We start from the raw sequence: 21,477 nt of genomic DNA, 5'->3' as shown, positions 1-21,477 counted from the left end.
CAAACCTGGGCTGCACTGATCTGTCCTGTACAGCTGCATCATGAAGTGCATCTTGTGATGATATGTTGGGTTTTGTACTAGGGACCTATTTTTGCATGATGGTACAGTAACCCTCAAAGGCTTATGGCGGCACACAATGAGATATTTCCCCCGCACTGCCCAGGACGTGCACCATCACCCTTTGTCCTTTTTGTAGCTGGCTGATTTGTGTTCAGTTTTGCAAGTAAGTGTTGTGTTCAGGTGTGTATCTAAGAATTGAACTAAGAAGTTCAGGTGTGTATCTAAGAATTTTCAATTACCCAATGTGTTTTGTATTTTGAATAGATGTGTTTTCCCAATGGTACGCTGAGATTTCATTTTTGAACAAAGTGTCTTATGTATGAAATAGTGTGTAGTGTGCAGGAGCAAATGTGTTGCAGAAAGGAGCAAGTGTGTTGCAGAATTGCAACTAAAGTGCAAAGCAGCACGTTTGTTTAAGGTATGGTTACATGTGTTTAAGGTATAGTAACAAAAACTTCAAGTTGGTCATGTGTTTATAGTGTTCAAGCAATGGGCAAAAACTGTAAATAAGGGTAAGAGTCATTAAATGATTCATTAAGTGAAAACAGTATGAAATCAATTTTGAATTATTCACAACCCTGTTTGTTTGTGTTGTGTGTTTCTGTGTGTGTGTGTGTGTGTGTGTGTGTGTGTGTGTGTGTGTGTGTGTGTGTTTCTGTGTGTGTGTGTGTGTGTGTGTGTGTGTGTGTGTGTGTGTGTGTGTGTGTGTGTGTGTGTGTGTGTGTGTGCGTGTTTGCATGCGTGTGTGTGTGTGTGTGTGTGTGTGTGTGTGTGTGTGTGTATGTATGTGTATCTATTTGTGTGTTTGCATGTGTGTGTGTGTGTGTCTTTAAACTTTATCTTTCAATATGTAATGAAACATTTGGCTAAATTCCCCAAAATGTTTTCATTACTAAGTGGAAGATTGTTCCAACTGTCTGCCAACACTTTAACAGCTCAGTCAAAAGTTTGAGCCTGTTTGGTGTGAATACCTTTAAACACTACACAATAAGTGCTGAACAAACACAACGTGATGTCTACACATATTCCAAAAACTTACTCCATTTTTTATTGAGTTAGAATGGGTACATCATGACACACAATTGCCCTTTTGAAAAGTGACAATATACATCCATTATTTCATATTCCGTACGGATTTGTTGTGCTATTGGTCTCCTGCCTGTGTTTTTGCAGGAGGAAATTGATTAACAGTGTAATTATTCTCTCCCTTGAAGAGCAGGCAAAACATTAAACACGTCATTCATGAGAGAGGTACATAAGGGAAAACAAAAGCACCAGGACAACTGAAATCACTTCCCTGCGTCAGTCCAGTTAAACACAAACCAGGGCTTGCGGGGTGTGCCCCGCTGAGTGGGGGTTCTCGCTGTGGGAGTCTCTTGGTGTCACCAGGACCCCTGGGTCTTGTCCCCGGTCCAGCTCAAAACAAGCCTCCTCTTCTGCTCCGCCACGGACCCATGGAGCCCGTCCCGGTCACACGCAGCCGTTCTCATGTCTGGGCTTGTCCAGCACCACCGCAAGGGCGGAGGAGGAGGAGGAGGAGGTGTGGGTGTGGCCGTGGCTGTGGGAGTGGCTGTGGGGGGGGTAGAGCGAGGGAGCCAATGTACATAGAAACCCGGCCAGCAGGGTGAGGCCCAGCCCGCCCCAGGCGCAGAACATGGACCAGCCGTAGCCGTGGCCGATGTCCTCCGGGATGCCGTAGATGAAGCGCGGGTAGCGGGACAGCTCGAAGTTGATGCCCGCCACGCACGTGCACAGGGAGATGATGCAGCACGTCCCTGGCGCAGAGAGAGGGAGGGAGGCACACACGACATCATTTCCTCCTGGTCGTTACAGATCGCTCGAGTACAAAATGTTAAACTACAGATGAACATTAGTTAATGTCCCCTCCTTGAACATTAGTTAATCTTCAACACCACGAATGATTGAACTCAACATCCTGTGTTTAAAATCTCTTGCAAGTGTATGAGATGTCTAATCCGTTCCCCGCCAGACTCGGCTCAGTGGATCCTCCACTGAAAGCATGTTTTTTCCTGTATCTTCTGCCTGGAGATGCAGCACAAAGGCTAAGCAGAAAACATCCCCTTGATGTCCTGAGACATATCCGTTTGCTTCTTGCCTGATTGATTGAATTTATTTATTTAAAACAGGGACAGTGCACAAAAAAAACATTAATCTTGTAAAACAAGAAGAGATGCTTTGAGCCAGGTTATAGCAACAATTGCTAATTTCCGCCTGTAGTCCCTGGGCAGGTAAAGTGCTAAACAGATAATATATATAGATGATATACGTCAGTTCATCTGCGGTTTGCTGGACGGACCGAACAGCAGGAAAGCCTTCAGACATTTAATTTGAGAATACAAAAACCCTGGAACGACTCACTCCAAGCCAAGCAACAGATTTACACAAAAATGATAGCTCTTAAATCGTCCCTACAGCTCCTTTAAGGCATGTGTGTCCCGGATTGAGAGTCCCTCTTTATAATCAGGGCTCTACTGCCCCTATGTGGTTTTAAAGGGTAGGGCTTCATGTATAGCTATTTTTTTAAGCAATTTTGGAAACCCTCCGCTATCTATGTCGGTCCAGAAGACATTTCGGCTTATCTCTCTAACAGATATCAAGGCCATTGAAAATCTAAATCTTTGTCAGATGATAGCCAATTGGATCTAAGATTGTTGGTCAGCACAGACTGTTAAGAGACCTCTGAAGAATAAGTCCCGGCTCCGAGGCTCCCGGTTCCCTCGGTCAAATGTCTATGGGAAATAACATGGGGTTTGTTATGTACGATCATTCAAAAACCCCATGTTATTTTCCATAGACATTTGACCGAGGGAATCTGAGCCTTGGAGGCGGGACTTATTCTTCAGGGGTCTATGCGTGCCACTAATGCCAGCTCAAACGTGATTTGTCGATACTGGTTGGACTTCAAACGGACAACAAAATAAATCCAGAGTGCATCAGATATGAAAGTCTTACCGTGGCCTACAGATTCTGTGTTCATGTGCTGATATCTGATTGTACAGATGATATCTCCAGCAGCACTCACCTCCCATTAGGAACAGAAGGCCGGCCACGTACTGCATGAGGTCATGGTCCTTACAGCAGCCCAGCACCCCTATGACCCAGCCGAACAGGATGATGGACACCGCCATCCCGATGAAGCTGGCGGTCATCCTCTGGAGGTCTGCAGAGGGATACACCGGTTCAGGTTTAACATGAGCCTCACGCCCACAGCTGTCGGCTGTCAGTGTGCAACGATGGGGAACGAAGAGGGAAAACATGAGACGTACGGAGTGCGTGCCATTCGTCCTGCCGGATTGTTTTGGTCAGGTTGACGGGTAGATTCCGGGGCAGAGCAGAAGAGGAGTAGTAGTATTTGATGGAGGTGCAGCGAGGGACCAACCCTGCGGATTGAATCAGCATGAGGAGAATGTGTTTCATTGACATGTAACCTAAAATGCTTGAGAAGAAGGTGCTTCGTATCACCCTCCCCCCCCCCCCCCCCCCCTCTCTCTCTCTCTCTCTCTCTCTCTCTCTCTCTCTCTCTCTCTCTCTCTCTCTCTCTCTCTCAGTGAACGGCGAATGGTTTGTGCAGAACGAATCACATGCGTGCACATTGATTGCACATGGGTCGACATGAGGCTGTGCGCGCTGTGATACTGCGTAGACCTCGAAGGGACGCGCGCCACATCAGCACCTTGGATAGCGCATTCGTGCACAAAGAAACACAAATCTGCCCGTGCTTGGAATATAGCACCCCCACCCCCACCCCACCCCCCCCCAACCACACCCCCCCTCTACAGAAAATACATGCACACAATCTGACAACCGCATTCTCTCTCTCTCTCTCTCTCTCTCTCTCTCTCTCTCTCTTTCTCTTTTTTTCTCTCTCTCTCTCTCTCTCTCTCTCTCTCTCACACACACACACACACACACACACACACACGCGCGCGCGCGCGTACACACACACACGCGTACACACACGCAAACACACGCACGCACATGAACGCACAAACGCACACACACACACACACACATACACGCGCGTGCGAGAGACAATTATGACAGTCGAATACAATCTCTCAATTAACCTTTAAAAATCTGATCCTCGGTCTCCAGGTCGAAGCCTTCTCGGTGACACTTCCTCCACAGCCCGGTGATGGTGGAATTGAACTGCCGACTGCAGAGGGACTCCATGGCCAGTGCAAGAGGCAGGGAGTCCCGCCTGGCCCGCAGCAGCATTCCTCCACTGGTCGCCCTCCGGTCCACGTCCCGGTCCTTCGGTAGCATACGGAGGGGCAGATTGTTGCTGGATATGTAAATGAATCCAGGGTCGTTTCTTTTGTTGGAATAATTCTTACACCGTTCCCGATGTCTCCGTGCATCGGTCTCATACCAGTTGTCAGTGCTGATCGCTATCGCTATTAATCCTAAAGAGCAGAACGCCAGGAACAGACCCGCCACCGTCAAAGTCCTCATCGCAGCCATAGTCCATGCGGATCTCTGCGCCCTGTTAATCCACGGGACGACAGCCCGTCTCCCGCACAATCTGTCTGCTCCTCAGATGATGATGCAGCCTGATTCGAATAGACAGTAGGGTCCTCTACATTAGGTCTGAATGTATGTATCGTATATGTTATCACAGAAGATAACAGTCCCGTCGTCTAGTGAGTTGTGTGCAGGGCCTGGATGTTTTGGTGGCTCCGTGATGCATCTCAACTCAGCATCATATCGGCGTTCACTCTTCTGGATCCGTCCAGCAGATGGCGACAGAGGACCCGTCACACTAAAACTATTATTATTATTATTATTGTTACAACAAACACGGCTCAATTAATGCTGATCTCTCTGTGGATCTATATCTGTCTGTCTGTCTGTCTGTCTGTCTGTCTGTGTCTGCCTGCCTGCCACTATGTCTATCTCTCTGTCTGTCTGTCTGCGTGTCTGTCTGTCTGTCTGTCTTTCTGTCCGTCTTTCTCTCTGTCTGTCTGTCTCTCTCCCTGGTTGTCTGCCGCTCTCTCTGTCTGTCTCTCTGTGTGTCTGTCGACCTGTCTGTCTGTCTGTCTCTCTGCCTGCCTGCCTGTCTGTCTGTCTGTCTGTCTGTCTCTCTGCCTGTCTGTCTCTCTCTGCCTGCCTGCCTGCCTGCCTGCCTGTCTGTCTGTCTGTCTGTCTGCCTGCCTGCCTGTCTGTCTGTCTGTCTGTCTGTCTGTCTGTCTGTCTGTCTGTCTGCCTGCCTGCCTGTCTGTCTGTCTGTCTGTCGGACAGCACTAGGGAAGGGCGCTCGCTGTTACGTAAAACACGTAACAAACTACGTAGCCGTCCCTGGAGTTAGCCGCTGTTAGCTGCTGATAGCTGCTCACTCTCTCTCTCTATAATATGGTTTAGGGACACATCCGAGGTAAGGACTTCTGGAGCAGACATCATCATTTAAAAGAGGACATCATCCTGTGGTTTTACTAACATTTACCGAGACGGCTTGATGCCATTCCTGTTAAGTTGAACGTCTGGTCACAGAGTCAACAACTTTACCAGCATATGCTAGCGCCTACTCTTAAATAGCCACTTGTAACGCACAGTGGACCGGGTTATTTGGGTTATAAATCCTAATACGGACGCTAGCTCTTTCTCTATATTCTACCCGCTACGTTAGAGGATTCATTCGGGTTGATGTCAAATAAATGTCGTTAATGTGTTAATAAAAGTAAACAATGTACTCGTGGATGTACTCCCCAAAACCCTTCGACTGTTTGACACCCCCTTATATAGTGCGTGTGGTCGCTTCGTGTGTCGGCAGTTTGATGTGTCAGTGGTGTTCCTCCATGTGTTGGTCCAGTGTTGGAATGCAGCCGCCCCTGCCCCCCGCCGCGGCCCGGGGGCTCGTGCGCTCCTGCCTCCACCGGGACCCGGTGGCGGCGGACCTGCGCTGCAGCCTCTTCGTGGCGGCGGCACAGAGCTACAAGAGGGACTCCCTGTTGAGGCCCTTCCCCGCCAGATACCTCAGCGGAGAGAATAAGGAGTTTGAGGAGCTGGTGAGCAGACCTCTCTTTTCTTTGGGAACTCTTTGTGGGCAGTTAGGGGATCAGTTGTTGTTAGCCAACTTAACGTTTTGCTCAAACGGGTGTACCTGCGTTCATCCATCACGTTGAAGTGACGTGCGTGTGGTCCTTCTCCAGCTGACAGACGTGAGCGGCTTCCCTGGTGTGAGGGAGCTGGTGAGACTGAACCCCGGGGAAGGAGACCAGTATGTGGCCCTGGCGCACTGGATCCTCTCCTCCAAGAGCTTTGCTGTGAAGACCCTCCAGAAGGAAGAGGTAGGCGGTGCCACCAGGTGCTTCACCCCGTCCTCTGTGTTCACCCCTTCACGGGCCCTCTCCTCTCCACCAGTACCCCCGCTTGTGTGACCTGACTAAGAACGAGGGCGTCTCTGCGCCGGTTCCAGACTTCCTGTTTGAGCTGGAGTACTGTGACCAGATGAACGCGCGCTTTGAGAAGATGCGCTCGGGCAGCGACCTCTTCTATGCATTCCACGGCAGCCGGCTGGAGAACTTCCACTCTATCCTTCATAACGGCCTCCACTGTCACCTCAACAAGGTCAGAGGTCATAGCGAACACACACACGGGTAAAACCACATGCTAATTACTAATTAAGCAGATTGGATTAAGGGAATCATTTTAATAATTTACTGACGTAACTTTTGTCCCATATCGTGCTTTTTGGGGTTAATAATAGGTTTACTTTTTCTTTTCAAAACTTGGGAATTAATAAGGCGCAGGTTGGCGTTTCCTGTGTGTGCCTTGCGCACCTGTGTTAGATTATTTAATACGACTTTGGCAGTAATGTTTTAAACCCCGCCATGCACGCAAGTGTAAACGCCAGCAGCATAGCTGCGTGCCTGCCTTCTTTCAGCTCGTAATTTTTTATTGGTTATATTCAAGTTATTTATATTGTTTACATTTGTAATTTTGGATTTGGTAACATTAAAGGTATTTGTATTTGTTATTTATGGCTCGGGTGACATTTTATGTTTTGGCCCTTCATTTGAGTTCAAAATAAAATGGACACAATGAAACAAACACTTGATTTTTTTTTTAATTAGTCGTTTAGATTAGAAAGTTTAGTCGTTAGAAAATTAGTTGTTAGTGGCAGCACTAGTTAATAATCACATTTGGGGGAACTACTACGACTACTACTACTGACGTCACACTATTACGGAAGTAAAGCGTAAACAAGCTGTTTCACACACTCTGTCTCTCCCTCTCCCTCTGTCTCTGTCTCTGACTCTGTCTCTGTCTCTGTCTCTCCCTCTCCCTCTGTCTCTCCCTCTGTCTCTCCCTCCGACTCTGACTCTGACTCTGACTCTGTCTCTCTCTCTCCCTCTGTCTCTGTCTCTCCCTCTCCCTCTCCCTCTCTCTCTCTGTCTCTGTCTCTGACTCTGACTCAGACCTCCATGTACGGGGAGGGGACCTACCTGACCAGTGACCTCAGCATGGCAGTGCTGTACAGCCCTCACAGCAGTGGCTGGAGGGAGAGCCTCCTGGGGCCGCTGCTGAGCTGCGTGGCCCTGTGTGAGGTCATCGACCACCCGGACGTCAAGTGCCAGGTGAAGAGGAAAGGTACGTACCATGCAGGGCTCTAGAGCAGCAGCTTCTGGTGCTGCTGACCTTTTCATTTGGTGCCCCCCCCCAACAATTTGGTCGCACCCCCGCAATGACGCATTATTGGCATGTCTTCTGTCCCGTACCGTAGGTTTGTACATTCATTTGAAAAGATTCACTTGCTTACAGTCAATTAAGTTTAAGACATTTTTAAGTTTTTTTTAAGTTTAAGTTTAAGACATTAAACATTAAGACATTAAATAAAATTAAATAAAATGATTGAATGCGCCGCATTCGCATGCTCTAGCGAATGACACTAGTGTTGCGCTGCAATTTTACTGAAACTTTTCACAGTGTACAAACTTTCTTAGCCGTGTGTCCTGAATGGAAATTAAGTGAGTCGTGTTTCCAATGACAGCAGTCCCACCGGCGCTGCATACAGCTGCTCTCCAACACTGCTCAGATCCCCATCAGCACCCATCTTATCAAACACAGAGCAGCGCTCCGGGCCTCGTCCGGTTCTCACCCCGAGCTCTGTCGTCGTCAGGGCGGACTCGGACCAAAAGTGGATCCGAAAGCCGCTGACATCCTCTACACACGGCACATCCTCCTGACGTTGTAGAGTCCTGCAATGAGCAGGACTCTACAACATGGGGAGCCTGTCTGAGCACTCCTGAAAAGAAATCAGTTTTACGTTACACACGTTACTTGCGTCACCTTGATGAAAGCATCTGCTAATAGCAAATACTATCTGTCATAACTAGCTAGGGATGCTAATTGATGCTAATGGAGTTAGCTTAAATGCGGCTGATCCACAAATTTTTCCCTCAATCTCTTTCAGACTCTGACTCCGTCGACCGCCAGCGGGCGAGAGCGAAGAACAGCGAGGGCGGGGAGGTCCCGGAGAAATACTTTATCGTCACCAATAATCAGCTGTTGAGAGTCAAGTACCTGCTTGTGTACTCCCAGAGGAAGAACCTGTCCAGGTAAGGCCTGCTGAGGGCGCTGAGACACCACTCCCACAGTGATGTCACGTTGAGGTCCAGAGGTCCATGCTGTGTGTTTTCCTTCATGAGACAGACTAGCACTCTACCTCTGTGTGTCCGGTGAGATTTCTTCAAACTAAAGAGTGCTGGATCTTGTGGGAAAACCCAATAACCAATAAATATTGAGTGGCTGTTTTAAAAGATCAATGCTAGTGGAACCACATCTTGTAATATGTCTGGCATTAGTTAGTGTATGGGTAGGATGTCTTTCTCCAACCCCTCACCCTGACGGTGTTAAAGCGATCCATCACAAAGCAGTTTAGAACAGCTAGACCAACGTTTCCTTTAAAAAGATGTGTGTGTCAATAAAGAAACTAAAAATACGTGTGTGAGATACCAGCGTACCACACGCTGGATCAGGCACATCTTGGCTTCACATGGCCCTGCAGCTACTATTATATCTTTGATAGTACACTATCTTGTGTCACACTGAGTGAACAACAAGGCATCCAATCGACACTAGCAATTTCATAGTAAGTAACGGGTTGTACGGGTGGCGCGGGCGGGCACTGTCACCAGGGTAACCACGGTAACCCTCGTCTCCCTGTGCCCCTCCCCCAGCAGGCACTCGCGCGGCTCCTCCTGGATGGTCAGGCACCACTTTGCCGTCATGATGAGCCTGTACCTGCTGCTGCTCATCTGCATCGGGGCCTTCAACTCCTCCAGCTTCTCCTCCTTCGTCCACAGACTGTTCCGCTGAGGAGCCGGCCCCTGGGTAGTGCTCTGCGTGCCTTCCGGCTTACAGACAATCTTCAAAATATCTACATTTTGTATATTCTATATATATAAATATCTAGATATATATATATCTAGATATCTCTCTCTCTCTCTCTCTCTCTCTCTCTCTCTCTCTCTCTCTCTCTCTCTCTCTCTCTCTCTCTCTCTCTCTCTCTCTCTCTCTCTCTCTCTCAGAAGGATCACTGTTAACGTACCTTGATGCTCATTTTTGAACGAGAAGTTATCATGACATCTGTTACGTTATGATTACTTGGTAACCTCCTAAAAAAACTTAAAAGAAACAATGGTCTATCTATTTTATCTTTTTTACTGCTATGCAAAGAAACCTCCTGTATCATAGACCGGGTGGGTTGGTCCTGTAAACATTTGTTCTGCCCGACACCCTCCTGCAATGCCAAACTGTCACAGAATGTGCAACGTGTTGTTTTAAAGACCTGACTGGTGATTTTCATCACAAGTAATCTTTCTGTTTGTTGTTGAATGACTTGTGAGGGGATATGAGTTGATGTATGATCTCATCCATCACTATTATTGCCTCCTCTTTACCAGGGGCAATGAACCATCAACTACCATTCTGGTTAGTTTAGTAAACACAGTCAACAGAATCTACAAATTAATATCATCATTTTCTGAATCCAGCTACATTGATGTCCATGTTAGTGCATTGATCATAACCTACTTATACACACCGGGCGTTGCATTATACTTGATCCATGTGACGACGTGCTCCTCGCTCGCCGTGTGCGGGCCTGGCGGTGGGGGCGGGATCAGCCTCCTGCCGAGGTCTTTAGTTGCGTCGCCTCATCGACCGACGTCTTTCTGAAGGCCCCATCCTCACCAACCCCGTGTCTCAGAGGGACCCACTGTGGGACCCACTGTGGGCCGGCCGTGGTCCTCTGGTCCACTGGCCCTGGGCGCGGCCGGGCGGCGGTGTCCGTGGTCCCGTCGTCAGGGGTGGAGACGGTGGCTGATCACAGTGGCTGCTTTGGTGAAGTCGTCCTTTGTTTCCGGGGTTGGATTATCATACAGCGTTATGTATCAGCGGTTAGAGCAGCGTATTGTTCTTGTTTTTCATTTTTATTAAACTCTTTTGTTTTTAAAGCATCGCTGCATTTCAGAATTAAAGGCAATACATTTACGTTTACTTTTCGAACATGGTGGAATACTGTTGGAATATGTTGGAGGACACTAATATATATAGGACACTATGATATGTAATGCAGACCACAAACCTAATTAGGATAACCCCTTGTGTTAGTTAAATTGGTAGGATTGTAATAAAATACATGAGGTTGATTGGGGTCGCTTTGGATACAAAGCGACTTACAATAAGCACATCTGTAGAAACCCTAACCCTATACAGTAAGGATGTTCATAGAACCAAGTGCAAAGCTCTAACAATCGCTGGGTTAACCCATTCCCCGCATACAACAAAGATAGCTAGGATGAGATGTTTCGCAACTAAGTACTATAGTACAACATACAATAACTGCGTACATTAAATACCAATTCAGACCTAATAATTACAGCATATTTATCTGAGTGCTGCAATGTAAAGTAGTGGGAGCAAGATCGTTAGCCTTACAATGGATGGACTGCCTTGTTGTCATAAAGCTGATACGGCCCGCTGTGGTCGACTCCATTCCATCAACGAAGAACGAAGGGCTCATAAAAAACTAACGTTGGGGAAACGGTATGGATGAAGTGAATCTATTTGTGTTTTTGGATCATATGTATTTCTAAACTTTGTTGTTACTCTAGTGACTTTTGACTATGAATACACCAAAATAGTTAATATCATTTAAATCTCTTCTCTATGTGTATGTGTGTATTATATAGGCCTATGATGTCCCAGTGGTTTTCAGTCTTCAAAACTTGTGGTAGGCCTACCAGTGCGGTGATCCAAGGATTCTTAACAAGAAATCCAGTGTACAAAAATAAAACCTTTATTTCACATAAATCAAAATACATTTGAATTCACATCTTCATGTACAATTCTAAAATGGATGAATATCACAAAAACAGCCATTTTCCATTAGTTTCATCTGCTGTGGGTCACAGGGTGTGACTCAGGCTTCAGTCCGCTGGGTTTGGACAGTGAACTAAATTCACCCAAAGGATTTGTGATTGGTACATTTATTCTTTATATATATATATATATATATATACTTTATTTAGTTTTTTCTTTTGTTCCTTCCCACCCCAACCCCTCCAAGGTTAACACACGTATAATCATACATACATACAATTCATTCTACAGTTATACTTTAAAATATTTGGCAAGAAGGCCGCCGCTCCCCATACGCAGAGTACGCAGAGCGCGTAGGGCCCCAAGTACCTGGCGGGGGGCCCCCAAAATTAAGGTTGCTAAAAAAATGTCATGATAATTATTACATTATTACATTACAATTTACAAAATATATAAATGAATTATGAATTATTATCTCTGAAATGGTACAGCCTTCAAAGCTCTTGTCTTTTCGCATCTGAGGCGGAGCATCCTTTCTCAGCGCAGTTTTTCTAAACTGAAACTCATTAAAACATATCCACGGTCAATAATGGGACAAGAACGCTTGAATGGCACATAGGGTGTCTTATGATGACTTGATTAGCGATTTTGCTGCCAGGAAAAATCGTCGTGCACCTTTGTAAAGCCTCCTGCAGTTGCTGAGAATGCACACACAATTTAGTATTGCACACTATCCAACAGGAGTTCTGCATAGTGTAGGGAAATTATTTTGATTAGAACAATACTGCACTTTGAGGTAGTTTTTGGGTGTGTGAAAAATAGTTGTGTGTGTGTGTGTGTTAGGGTTAGGGTTAGGGTTGTGTTTTGATGACTTCCTTTTATACCTTATTCATGTGCATAATTATTTTTCGTTCATTTTTGGAGCCTGCAGTTGTTATTATATTGTAATGCTGTTAAAAAAGTGTTATATATTACTTATATATTACTTACATATTACTTATATATTATTTATATATTACTGATGATGCTGCAGTTGAGGGGGCCTCCCTGACCAATTTATGACAATTTATTGTTAATACGTGAATACTAAGTTCATCTATCATATATTATAAAACATACATGCATCATATAGGGTTTCATCCCTTTTGCATTTAAATATTTGTTACTTGACATTTTTTGGGTGTCTCAGTTAAATCAAAGCTACCTTCTTCGGAACCCATCTGTCTGAACAGGCGAGGCAGAGCCTGTCAAAGAAAAGAATATAGTAATAATATATGCCATTATTAGTTATGCATTATCAGGAGCAACCTGCATTGCAGTGCGCGCAAATACCTCTCAGTATACGATCCCCCAACTTAGCCATTGTTGGTGCCCTGTTCCAACCACTGAACCTCAGGTGACTCCAGAAAAAGATAGTCTCTACGTAGTTAATGAAGGGGGACCATGTTATGTAGAATTTTTTTCAAGACCCACGCACTGAATATCAGATTTTTTCTAATTTTAGAGAAGACATCACCTCCCTGATTTATTGTATAAATGAAGGGGGATTAGTTAACTTTGAGATACAGAGAATGAGACGGTGTGCCAGGAGAGAAGCAAATGCAATAGCGTTCTTCTGATGGGCAGACAAATTCTCCTCTGGCTTTGTCACACCGAACATAGCAGTGGCAGGGTTGGGGTCAAATGTTCTGCCACATATATGTGAAAGAAATTCAAAAATTGATTTCCAGAAATTATTCAGTCTCTGTCCAAAACATGTGGCCCAAAGTGGCGGGGCTTTGGTGGCATCTGGGACACTTGGGGTTTACTGTAGGATATATTGTAGCTAATGTAGCATTTTAAAAGTGGAGTCGGTGGACTTTGAACTGTATTAAACCATGTCTTATACAGAGGGATGATGTATGGATGCAAGCTATGCTGTCTTCCCATATCTGCTCTGATAGTTCTTCCCATATGTCATCTTCCCAATCTCTTTTGTTGTCACCCCATGTAAGGGACTCAATGTGTTGTAATATGGTATACCTTGGAGATTAGGCCTTTCTCATATGGATTAAGATCCAAAATATGATTTACAGGATCACCTGGGGGAGTAGAAGGGAAGGATGAGAAATGTTTTTTAGCAAAATCTCGAACCTGCAAGTACCTAAATCTGGGGATATTGTTGTCTTTACAAATGGTCAAATGGTCAAATGTAGTTAACTTGTTCCATGAAGGCCCACATCGGGTCTTCTTGGTCGGAGAATGTAGTAATCCAATAAAGGAATTTAGATATATTTGCTGCCCAATAGTAATGCATACAATTAGTTAGCCCTAGCCCACCTTCTGGTTTTGACCTCTCCAGGTATACTTTTCGCATACGTGGGTTGGATTTGTTCCAAATGAGTGTAGAGATGCACTTGTCTAATTGTTTAAAACATGACTGGTAGAAAAATGGGGCTCATCTGGAACAAATATAATAACTTAGGTAACACAGACATTTTGACAGCGTTGGTACGGCCTGCTAAAGAGACAGGGAGTTTTGACCGCCGTGTTAGGTCTGTCTTGCGGTCCAGTAAGAGGGTAAAGTTGTGTTTAAGGAGTGCTGTAAATGTACGTGTCATCTTTATACCCAAGTAGGTAAAACACTTAATTTCCACTTTAAATGGAAACTGATCATATCTAATTTCTTCTGCTATTTTAGTTATAGGAAAAAGTAGGCTTTTGGTATAGTTTAATTTATATCCTGAAAATTAATGTATCTAATAAGTGAGGTATCGATTTTTATGGCCTCGTAATATAAAGGAACAGATCGTCTGTATATAATGACACCTTGTGCGTTGTTTCTCTTCGTGTTATCCCTTATATTATTTTATCTAACCATAGGGCCATTGCAAGAGATTGGTAGCATAGCCTTGACTTTCCCCTCGAGTTCAGTCACACTATCCGAGTATGTGTTGGCTGCCCATTCCAGGTCATCTAGGCGGGCACCCTGCGCTGTCAACACTATTTTCTTGTGTAGTTCCCCTGATACGGATTCTACATTTTTATTCATCAAATCGATCCTCTGCAGCACATTCTGTTGGGAGTTGCTTATAGCGTTCATTATCAAGGCCATACTGTCGGAGTCTGTGTCTGTCTGACTCGGCAGGCTCGAGGCTTAAATATTTGTTAGGGCTGCAAAAGATCTTATTTGCTTTGCAAAATAAATGACTAACATGTGTCCCTTTTAAAACAAAATAGATATTTTGTAAAGCACGCAATAATATCTGGAGTCGTCAGTCATTTAAATCTGGAGATAATAAAGTGATGCCATTCCTGTCCTGGACATAAGATAAGCAGCCATAGGGAGCAGCCCTTGCATGCTCTGCAGATTCCCCTGTGCTCCTGGTTGTTGTCTGAGGGCCCCCGGTGGTCTGAGGGCCCCTGGGTCAGGCAGACGAGGCCGCGTCACACTTCCCCAGGTGGTCCGACCTGCCTCCGCAGCTCTCCCTGGCCGTCCTGGTGCTGACAGCAGCTGCAGCCCACAGTGGTGAGGCCTCGGCACTGCAGCCTCAGCCCCACCCACAGTGCAGCGCCTGCAGCCCCCCAGCAGCAGCAGCACCAGGTGCCTTGCTCTCGGGCCGCAACGCCCCGAGGAATGCGCTCACCATGAGGAACATCAGCATCTCGTTAGGGTCGGCTCCAACAGGGAGGAAGGGGAGCGAGGGACAGCCTTTTATGTGTGCACTCATCAGTGCTGGGGACGACTGCATTCAGGCGGCACGACATCCACCCCCACCGGACAGCCAATAGGGGACCCCCACACTGCCCCTCCTGCTGTCTGTCCACCCCTGTGCTCACTCCTCCTTCTCCCCTGTGGATCTGCTGCTCATCACCAAGCCCTGGTCAAGGCTGGCTTACCTGCCCTCTCCCCTACTATGCTGACCATCATTAATTCCTCCATAACATCTGGCACGGTTCCAACCAGGTTCAAAACGGCCTCCGTCACACCTGTCGGCAATAAGCCTGGTCTGGACCCCGACAACCCCAACCACTACCGCCCCATCTCCAACCTTCTGTTTCTCAGTAAAATCCTGGAATGAGCAGTTGCCGCCCAACTACAACAACACATGCGCAACCATGAGCTTCATGAACCCTTCAGTCTGGATACAGAACCCACCACAGCTCAGAGACTCATTAAAATCACCAACGACCTCCTCATGGCTGCCAATGCAAGTTGTGTCTGCATCCTGATCCTCCTCAACCTCCCACCCCATCCTCCTCACTCGCCTATCCACCCACCTCGGCCTCTCCAGCACAGCTTTCTCCTGGTATCAAGTCATATCTTACCGACAGGAAGCAGTTCATTAATATCCATGACTCCTCCTCCCGCCCTGGCCCTGTCAACCAAGTGGCTGAAACCCTCATCCACTCCTTCATCACCTCCCGCAATGGAGTCCTGTCCAGGGTTCCAAGCAAAACCCTGGACAGGCTCCAGTATGTCAAAAACGCCAGAGTACTCAACCGCACCAGGCCCTGGCAGCACATCACCCCCACCCTCATCCACCGGCTCGCCATCAAATCCTGCATCCACTACAAAACCCTTCTCACCTACGACTCCCTCCATGCCCTTCACTGCCTTACTGACCTCCTCCACCCATACGCCCGTCCAGGAAGTGTGCTCCTCGGATGTGGGCCTGCTCGCTACCCCCCACACCAGGCGCCGAACCCGTGGCAACCGAGCCTTCAGTGTGGCAGCCCCCAACCCTCTGGAACTCTCCCCCCACCGACATCCGAAATGCCTCACATCTGGCCCCCTTCAAAACTCCTCAAAACCCACCTCTTCAAACTTGCCTACTGCCTGTGACCCCCCCACCTCGTTTATCTTCTCGTCTTGTTATTCTTGATTTGGTTTGTTTGTTTTCTATTTTCAAGCCCACGTTGTAAAGCGTCCTTGATTTTTGAAATATAAATCGAATTTATTATTTACAGTGCAGCTAAGCAGTGCTTCTGTAATGTGCCTGTATAGTGGAATTATAAAGAACCACAATGGAACTGCCTAGCTCGTATACATCCATAGAATTAGCTTGGGCTAGTGTTATTTATTTGTAACAGTAGATTCAATAAAGCCATTCTTAATAAAGTCACATTTGAATAAACAAAATAAAAATGATGTTCTAACATTTTTGGAAAAGGAGTTTTCCTGCAGATGTGATTTATTATGTGGTTAATTGACTGCAATGGGATATTCGTATAACATTTGACACGTCCATCTTATGTCCAACTCCAGCAACGTCTGACAGGCTTATGTCTGCAACCAACACTGTCAATTACCCCAACAGTTTGTTTTCAATGAATCCTTCACTCCATGAAATACCTTAAAGGACGGCAAAACCACCATCATCCATCAGTGTCATGGGTCATCTTAATAAGATGTAAACTAAAGTATTCATATCGATCTTAAAACCACTCAAAAGCAATAAATAATTTTCCATTTCTGTATTCGGCCATGTTTGGTGTTCTTATGAAAGCACATTTTCTGTCCATTTGATAATCAGTGCAGCACAACGACCGCATCGCTCTGAGGGGCAGCAGTGGTTCAGGCGCTGGAGGGCACACGGCCGGGGGCCTCTACATGAAGTCCTCGTAGTCCTGCGTGTAGCCGCCCTCAAACTGGCCGTAGTCTGCGAGGTCGTCCTTCAGCTTGGCCTTCATCCCCCCCACTGTCACCGCGCCCTTCTTCTTCTTCTTCCCCTTATTCTGTTGCTATAGGAACAAAGGGCAACGGTTTGATGAGACGTAAGACTGTGATGTCCCGTATGGGATGCATGGGAAGTCCTACAGCTGTAGTTGCACAATACTTAAACAAAATTAAACAAAATGATGTTTCCGTCAGGTTATGATTTAAACAAACACTTCAGAGTAGATGCATTGTAGCAATATAGGCCGCATTGTATACTTTTAGGTCGCAGCGCGTTACATTTCAGCTAGCTCGTAGCTTCCAATAACCAATGATTCAATAGTGGTTTCAATAAAGTTATCAATCACATCCTACAACCGATATATTCCACAAATACAAAATGCTGGCCGGCCCATACCTCTTTGTGTACAATAGTCATACTGATCAACACTCCCAACACCCCTCCCACTCTCACAGAGTGGACAGAACCCTGTTATTATGAGGGTCTCACACCTACTAACTGGGTCACGCAGCAGGGGCTCAATCTTACACACTGCGACTTTAAATAACAAGAGTTAAACAAACCTTTTCTTGTTTCTGTTTCTCGCTGAGTAGACTGGTAAGGGAGGAGTTGATTTTCTTCAAGTCCTCTATCTCCACTGCAATGACATTGGCATATGAGTGACACGTGTTCATAATGTAACGTCAGCAGTGTGATGAGGGGAGGCGCTGTACACAAGGACTCCTACATGAAGTTAACCACACAAACTGCCTTGGGGAGGACTCACTTGAGATGCAGAGGTCTTGAAACAAGGACTCCAGCAGGCCAGAGTAATGGACTGAACCCTCAAAAGGGCAAAGCTTGTCTTTCAGCACCTTCTCAAATTCACTGAAGTCCTCTTTGGAGGATGGGCTCATGGCATCGATTCCATTTGGGTCGCCTGTTACACCTGCGACAGCTGGAGGAAAAATATAATATAATGAACCAAGTGGACGGTTTTTAACAATATAACTTTAAACATCCAAAGGGCATTATAGATAGACCAGCCAACCCCACCCAGTGGACTCTACCAACTGGTAGGCTGATGTATCCATCAAACATAGGGTAAGGGTTAGTAGGATACCGGTAATATCGTGACATACAGCGATTCTGAGATAATCGATATATTGCTTGACAATCCGATAATGATACATCACGATATATCTTAACGATGAATACAAAATGACAGTGAAAAGGTTGTTACGGAGTAAAGTTACAGAGTTTTGTCTTTATCATGGTCCAGAGTCTTTCCGTTACTCGACTTTGGTTAGTTAACTACAGTTCAAGTTTCCTTCATTCATGTGTTGAGTGCCAACGCGAGGGACGAGGATGGGACGAGGATCTATTAAGAGTGCCTTATTTTATTAGCCTGGTCCTACCAGAATCTCATACTTCATTTCATTTGCACAGAGAGTCTGGCCACTCTCCATTGACAAATGTTAACTCACTTGAAGGCGGGTGTCTGTTGGAGTTTAAAACTATTGGATCTGCCCAGTGCCACTCTGGATCTGCCATAACCAATCGCTGACGTTTGACTACGACTCAAAGCAGCGCACAACCTCAACATCAATGTTCTCAGCCACTCCCTCTGTTCGCTGATTGGACAGCCAAAAAACTGGCTGCAGAAAACCTGCGAATATACCGCAAACCCAGACGTAGGGAAATGAAAATTGAGCGGAAGTACGGAGGCGGGCAGAGCCAGGCTATTATTTTATTACTTAAAATAGCAATATTTTAGTTGATATTTCCTAACTCAAAAAAAAAAAAAGGATATTGATATTTGATGCCAGTGTATCGCTTCTTGTATGCACGAAGAAGGGCGACGATATATCTCCGTATCACAATTTTGTCCCAGCGCTTGCCAGCTATACATTGAATAGTAACCATTGAGGACATACCGGTTGCTTCCCCGGCCTTCCCCACAGCCGGCTCCTTCTCAGCGCCTTCCTCATGGTCCTCCGACTAAAAAGATCATGTTTATGTTACGCGAGTTAAGAAATGGATTATTGTTCATAACACAATGGATTTTTGCAACTAAAATACCAGATCTTAAGAGAATCTCCAGTGTTGTTGATCCAATAACTATCCATAAGTTTGTTGGTATATTTTGCATTTGGTCTTGACATGGTAAAAAATAAAACAGGAAAGTATTTCTCACACAGAGAATGGGGTGACTACACTGACCAATACAATCGCTGAGCCTCCGGTTTAGCTAACAACAGCTAGGATTAGTCGGAAAAAAGACCAAAATGAATGGCTTCACTTTAAATGCCTTCATTCACTGCAATTGTAATGTCTTAATGTGCTGTACATGTGCAATAAAGCACAATGTGTAAATAAAAAGGTATTCAGAAAACTGATACAAAATGATCCAATGGAACAATACTCACTCTTTCCTTCACTTCCTCTTGTTTTTTTTCTTTTATTTGTTCACTTGGTTTCTTCTTTTCAGATGTTACTATTTATGGGAGAGAAAAAACGAAAACAGCATTAAAGAGCAGCCTATATTAGCTTGATTCCAGTTTCAAATGGTTTAGTATTTCTGGTATGAAGATATTTGGTCATAACGTGATCCATCAGCCTAAGTCAGTGAATCCCATCGGCCCCGTTAGAACCTGGCCTTAAAAATATTTTTAAATAGTTCCAAATATTTTTCCTATTTTATAACTTAGGCTATACAAGTCATGTTATTTCCTCCAATACATAGACATTTTGTGTTCATTTAATTCAAGTGACTCTTCTTGTGTTTCTCTTATAAGTTGGAGTTTTTATATGATTACATTGTTCAAGGGACCCTGATAAGAAACCCTTAAAGCAACAGCATTTCATTGCTGTTGCTTTAATGGTTGACCATCTTGTAAAACACCCACATCCTTTGATTAAAAGTGATGCATTTTAAATTAAGGCATTCAAATTGACTACCGGTTCTCCATTTTTTATGAATATGTAGGTCCTTGGACCCAAACAGGTCGGGAACCCCTGGCCCTGAGCGAAGAGACAGCCAGCCCGACTCAGGCCAGCCCGACTCAGTCTACCAGCCAACGGGTGAAGGATGCCATGTTATGGTACGAAAATCCTATTTAGTATTTAGTGACCTGTTTTTGGTAGCTCTTCCCTTTTCAATTCCGCTCCTTCGTCATCCCAACTCTCCTGCAATATGAGAAACAGTTCAATACCATGAGAGCCAGAAGCGGACTGTATGACATCATGTAACAGACGCCTCGAACATCACGCTACCTTCGGGTCGTCATCGACGTCCTCATCGTCCCAGTTGTCCACCTCAGCCGTCTTCTTTGGTGGTTCTTCTGACGCCAGATCGTCAGCGTCTAATCACAGGGGGAGACGTTATATTTCTGAAGGCTTTCGACATGTATTACTGATGAAAGTACACTAGAAGTTAGCCCCCGGAGCTACTTACCCCAGTCGTCGTTCTCAGCCATTTTTGCATGTGTTGCGGTCCCCACAGTATGAGAGTCCGTGCGGGACTCGTTTCTGTACACACCGTTCCGCTACCTGATAATAGAAACGTGTTTCAAAGACAACCGCTTTACTTTACCAGAGCTTACTGTGTCAGGTATCAACATTAAAATCTCGACTCCATTAAATATAAAATACATTTCCCTATATTATTTAAACGACATTGATGTGAGTGGCGATTTGTACAGAGCCGCCGAATTGACATGAAGGGAAAAAAATAATAATAATAACATGTACTGGGGACAAACACTGACTTATGGAAGCCCATTCCCGCCAATAAAAAAAAAAGATGAAAACTCTTCCTTGATGAAAATAAAAAATAAAATCCTCATTGTAATCCCCTAGTCATAATTATGAGATAAAAAGTGGAAATTATGAGATAAAAATTCACAATGAGATAAAAAGTCGAAATTATGAGATAAAAAGTCATAATAATTAACCTTGCCTCAAATTGGCCGTCATTACTGTGACTTCAGTTGTCTGCAAGTTGACCAATCAAGTTGTACACTTGCAGGTGGCCTTTTTCAAGTCTCAGCAGACTCTTCATAACATTCTGATCGGGGCTTGAACCTTGATTCACTGCCCCTCCAATATAGATCCTTGATGAGTTTTCCAAATATTTTTTAGAAAAAGTATTATGTCATATTCTTGCCCCAATGCCATATAGGTCATACATGTCCAACATTCAGAAACTGTGACTCATGCACTTTAATAGCAGCCACTGAACTGGACTGAACTGAGCTTGTTAACTCTTACCAGTTGCTTCTTGCCCAGGTGCACATTGGACATAGATGTTTGACAACATCTGTATGATTCTTCTTTCCTTCCTTGAGCATTTGGTGGACTGTCCCCTTGTGGGTGAGAGATTGTGAACAATGGTGTGTACAATTTTCATAGCTGCTTTGCTGTAACTTGA

The 21,477-nt window shown here is 45.3% G+C and overlaps 3 protein-coding genes across 4 annotated transcripts; 1 reads left to right on the top strand and 2 right to left on the bottom strand.

Annotated features, from left to right (window-relative positions):
* Positions 1–1,530: 1,530 nt before the first annotated feature.
* Positions 1,531–4,545, bottom strand: tmem276a (transmembrane protein 276a; the record flags this gene model as incomplete). Its single annotated transcript, XM_084477717.1, has 4 exons — positions 1,531–1,835; positions 3,104–3,241; positions 3,348–3,461; positions 4,149–4,545. 4 exons carry the CDS (start codon positions 4,543–4,545, stop codon positions 1,531–1,533), a joined length of 954 nt encoding a protein of 317 aa, XP_084333843.1.
* Positions 4,546–5,336: 791 nt separating this feature from the next.
* parp16 (poly (ADP-ribose) polymerase family, member 16) lies at positions 5,337–11,296 on the top strand. 2 transcript variants are annotated; one of them, XM_084476854.1, is made up of 7 exons: positions 5,337–5,455; positions 5,891–6,086; positions 6,231–6,368; positions 6,442–6,648; positions 7,500–7,671; positions 8,495–8,639; positions 9,264–11,296. In XM_084476854.1, exons 2-7 carry the CDS (start codon positions 5,898–5,900, stop codon positions 9,397–9,399), a joined length of 987 nt encoding a protein of 328 aa, XP_084332980.1. In that variant the 5' UTR covers positions 5,337–5,455; positions 5,891–5,897; the 3' UTR covers positions 9,400–11,296. The 2 variants fall into 2 exon arrangements, with proteins under 2 accessions (XP_084332980.1, XP_084332979.1); XM_084476853.1 differs by having other exon boundaries at positions 9,261–11,296.
* Positions 11,297–16,424: 5,128 nt separating this feature from the next.
* On the bottom strand, positions 16,425–20,550 carry eif3ja (eukaryotic translation initiation factor 3, subunit Ja). Its single transcript, XM_084476961.1, has 8 exons — positions 20,503–20,550; positions 20,322–20,410; positions 20,180–20,234; positions 19,475–19,542; positions 18,983–19,046; positions 17,833–18,003; positions 17,630–17,703; positions 16,425–17,130 (listed from the first exon to the last, which is right to left on the bottom strand). Exons 1-8 carry the CDS (start codon positions 20,522–20,524, stop codon positions 16,996–16,998), a joined length of 678 nt encoding a protein of 225 aa, XP_084333087.1. The 5' UTR covers positions 20,525–20,550; the 3' UTR covers positions 16,425–16,995.
* Positions 20,551–21,477: the final 927 nt, after the last annotated feature.

This window comes from Micromesistius poutassou (genome assembly GCF_964030765.1).
Source record: "Micromesistius poutassou genome assembly, chromosome: 13".
Classification (NCBI taxonomy): domain Eukaryota; kingdom Metazoa; phylum Chordata; class Actinopteri; order Gadiformes; family Gadidae; genus Micromesistius; species Micromesistius poutassou.
The sequence above is the reverse complement of the archived record's forward strand: the minus strand, read 5'-3'. Positions and strand labels throughout refer to the sequence as shown.

Excerpts from the sequence above, each read along its gene's own strand:
- eif3ja (XM_084476961.1), bottom strand. The coding sequence starts at position 20,524 with ATGGCTGAGAACGACGACTGGG. Across the intron at positions 19,543-20,179 it reads GGAAGAGCTACCAAAAACAG|TAACATCTGAAAAGAAGAAA; the intron begins GTCACTAAATAC and ends TCCCATAAATAG. Across the intron at positions 17,131-17,629 it reads AGAAACAGAAACAAGAAAAG|CAACAGAATAAGGGGAAGAA; the intron begins GTTTGTTTAACT and ends TTGTTCCTATAG.
- parp16 (XM_084476853.1), top strand. The coding sequence starts at position 5,898 with ATGCAGCCGCCCCTGCCCCCCGCCGCGGCCCGGGGGCTCGTGCGCTCC. Across the intron at positions 7,672-8,494 it reads GTGCCAGGTGAAGAGGAAAG|ACTCTGACTCCGTCGACCGC; the intron begins GTACGTACCATG and ends AATCTCTTTCAG. Across the intron at positions 8,640-9,260 it reads CAGAGGAAGAACCTGTCCAG|CAGGCACTCGCGCGGCTCCT; the intron begins GTAAGGCCTGCT and ends CCCCTCCCCCAG.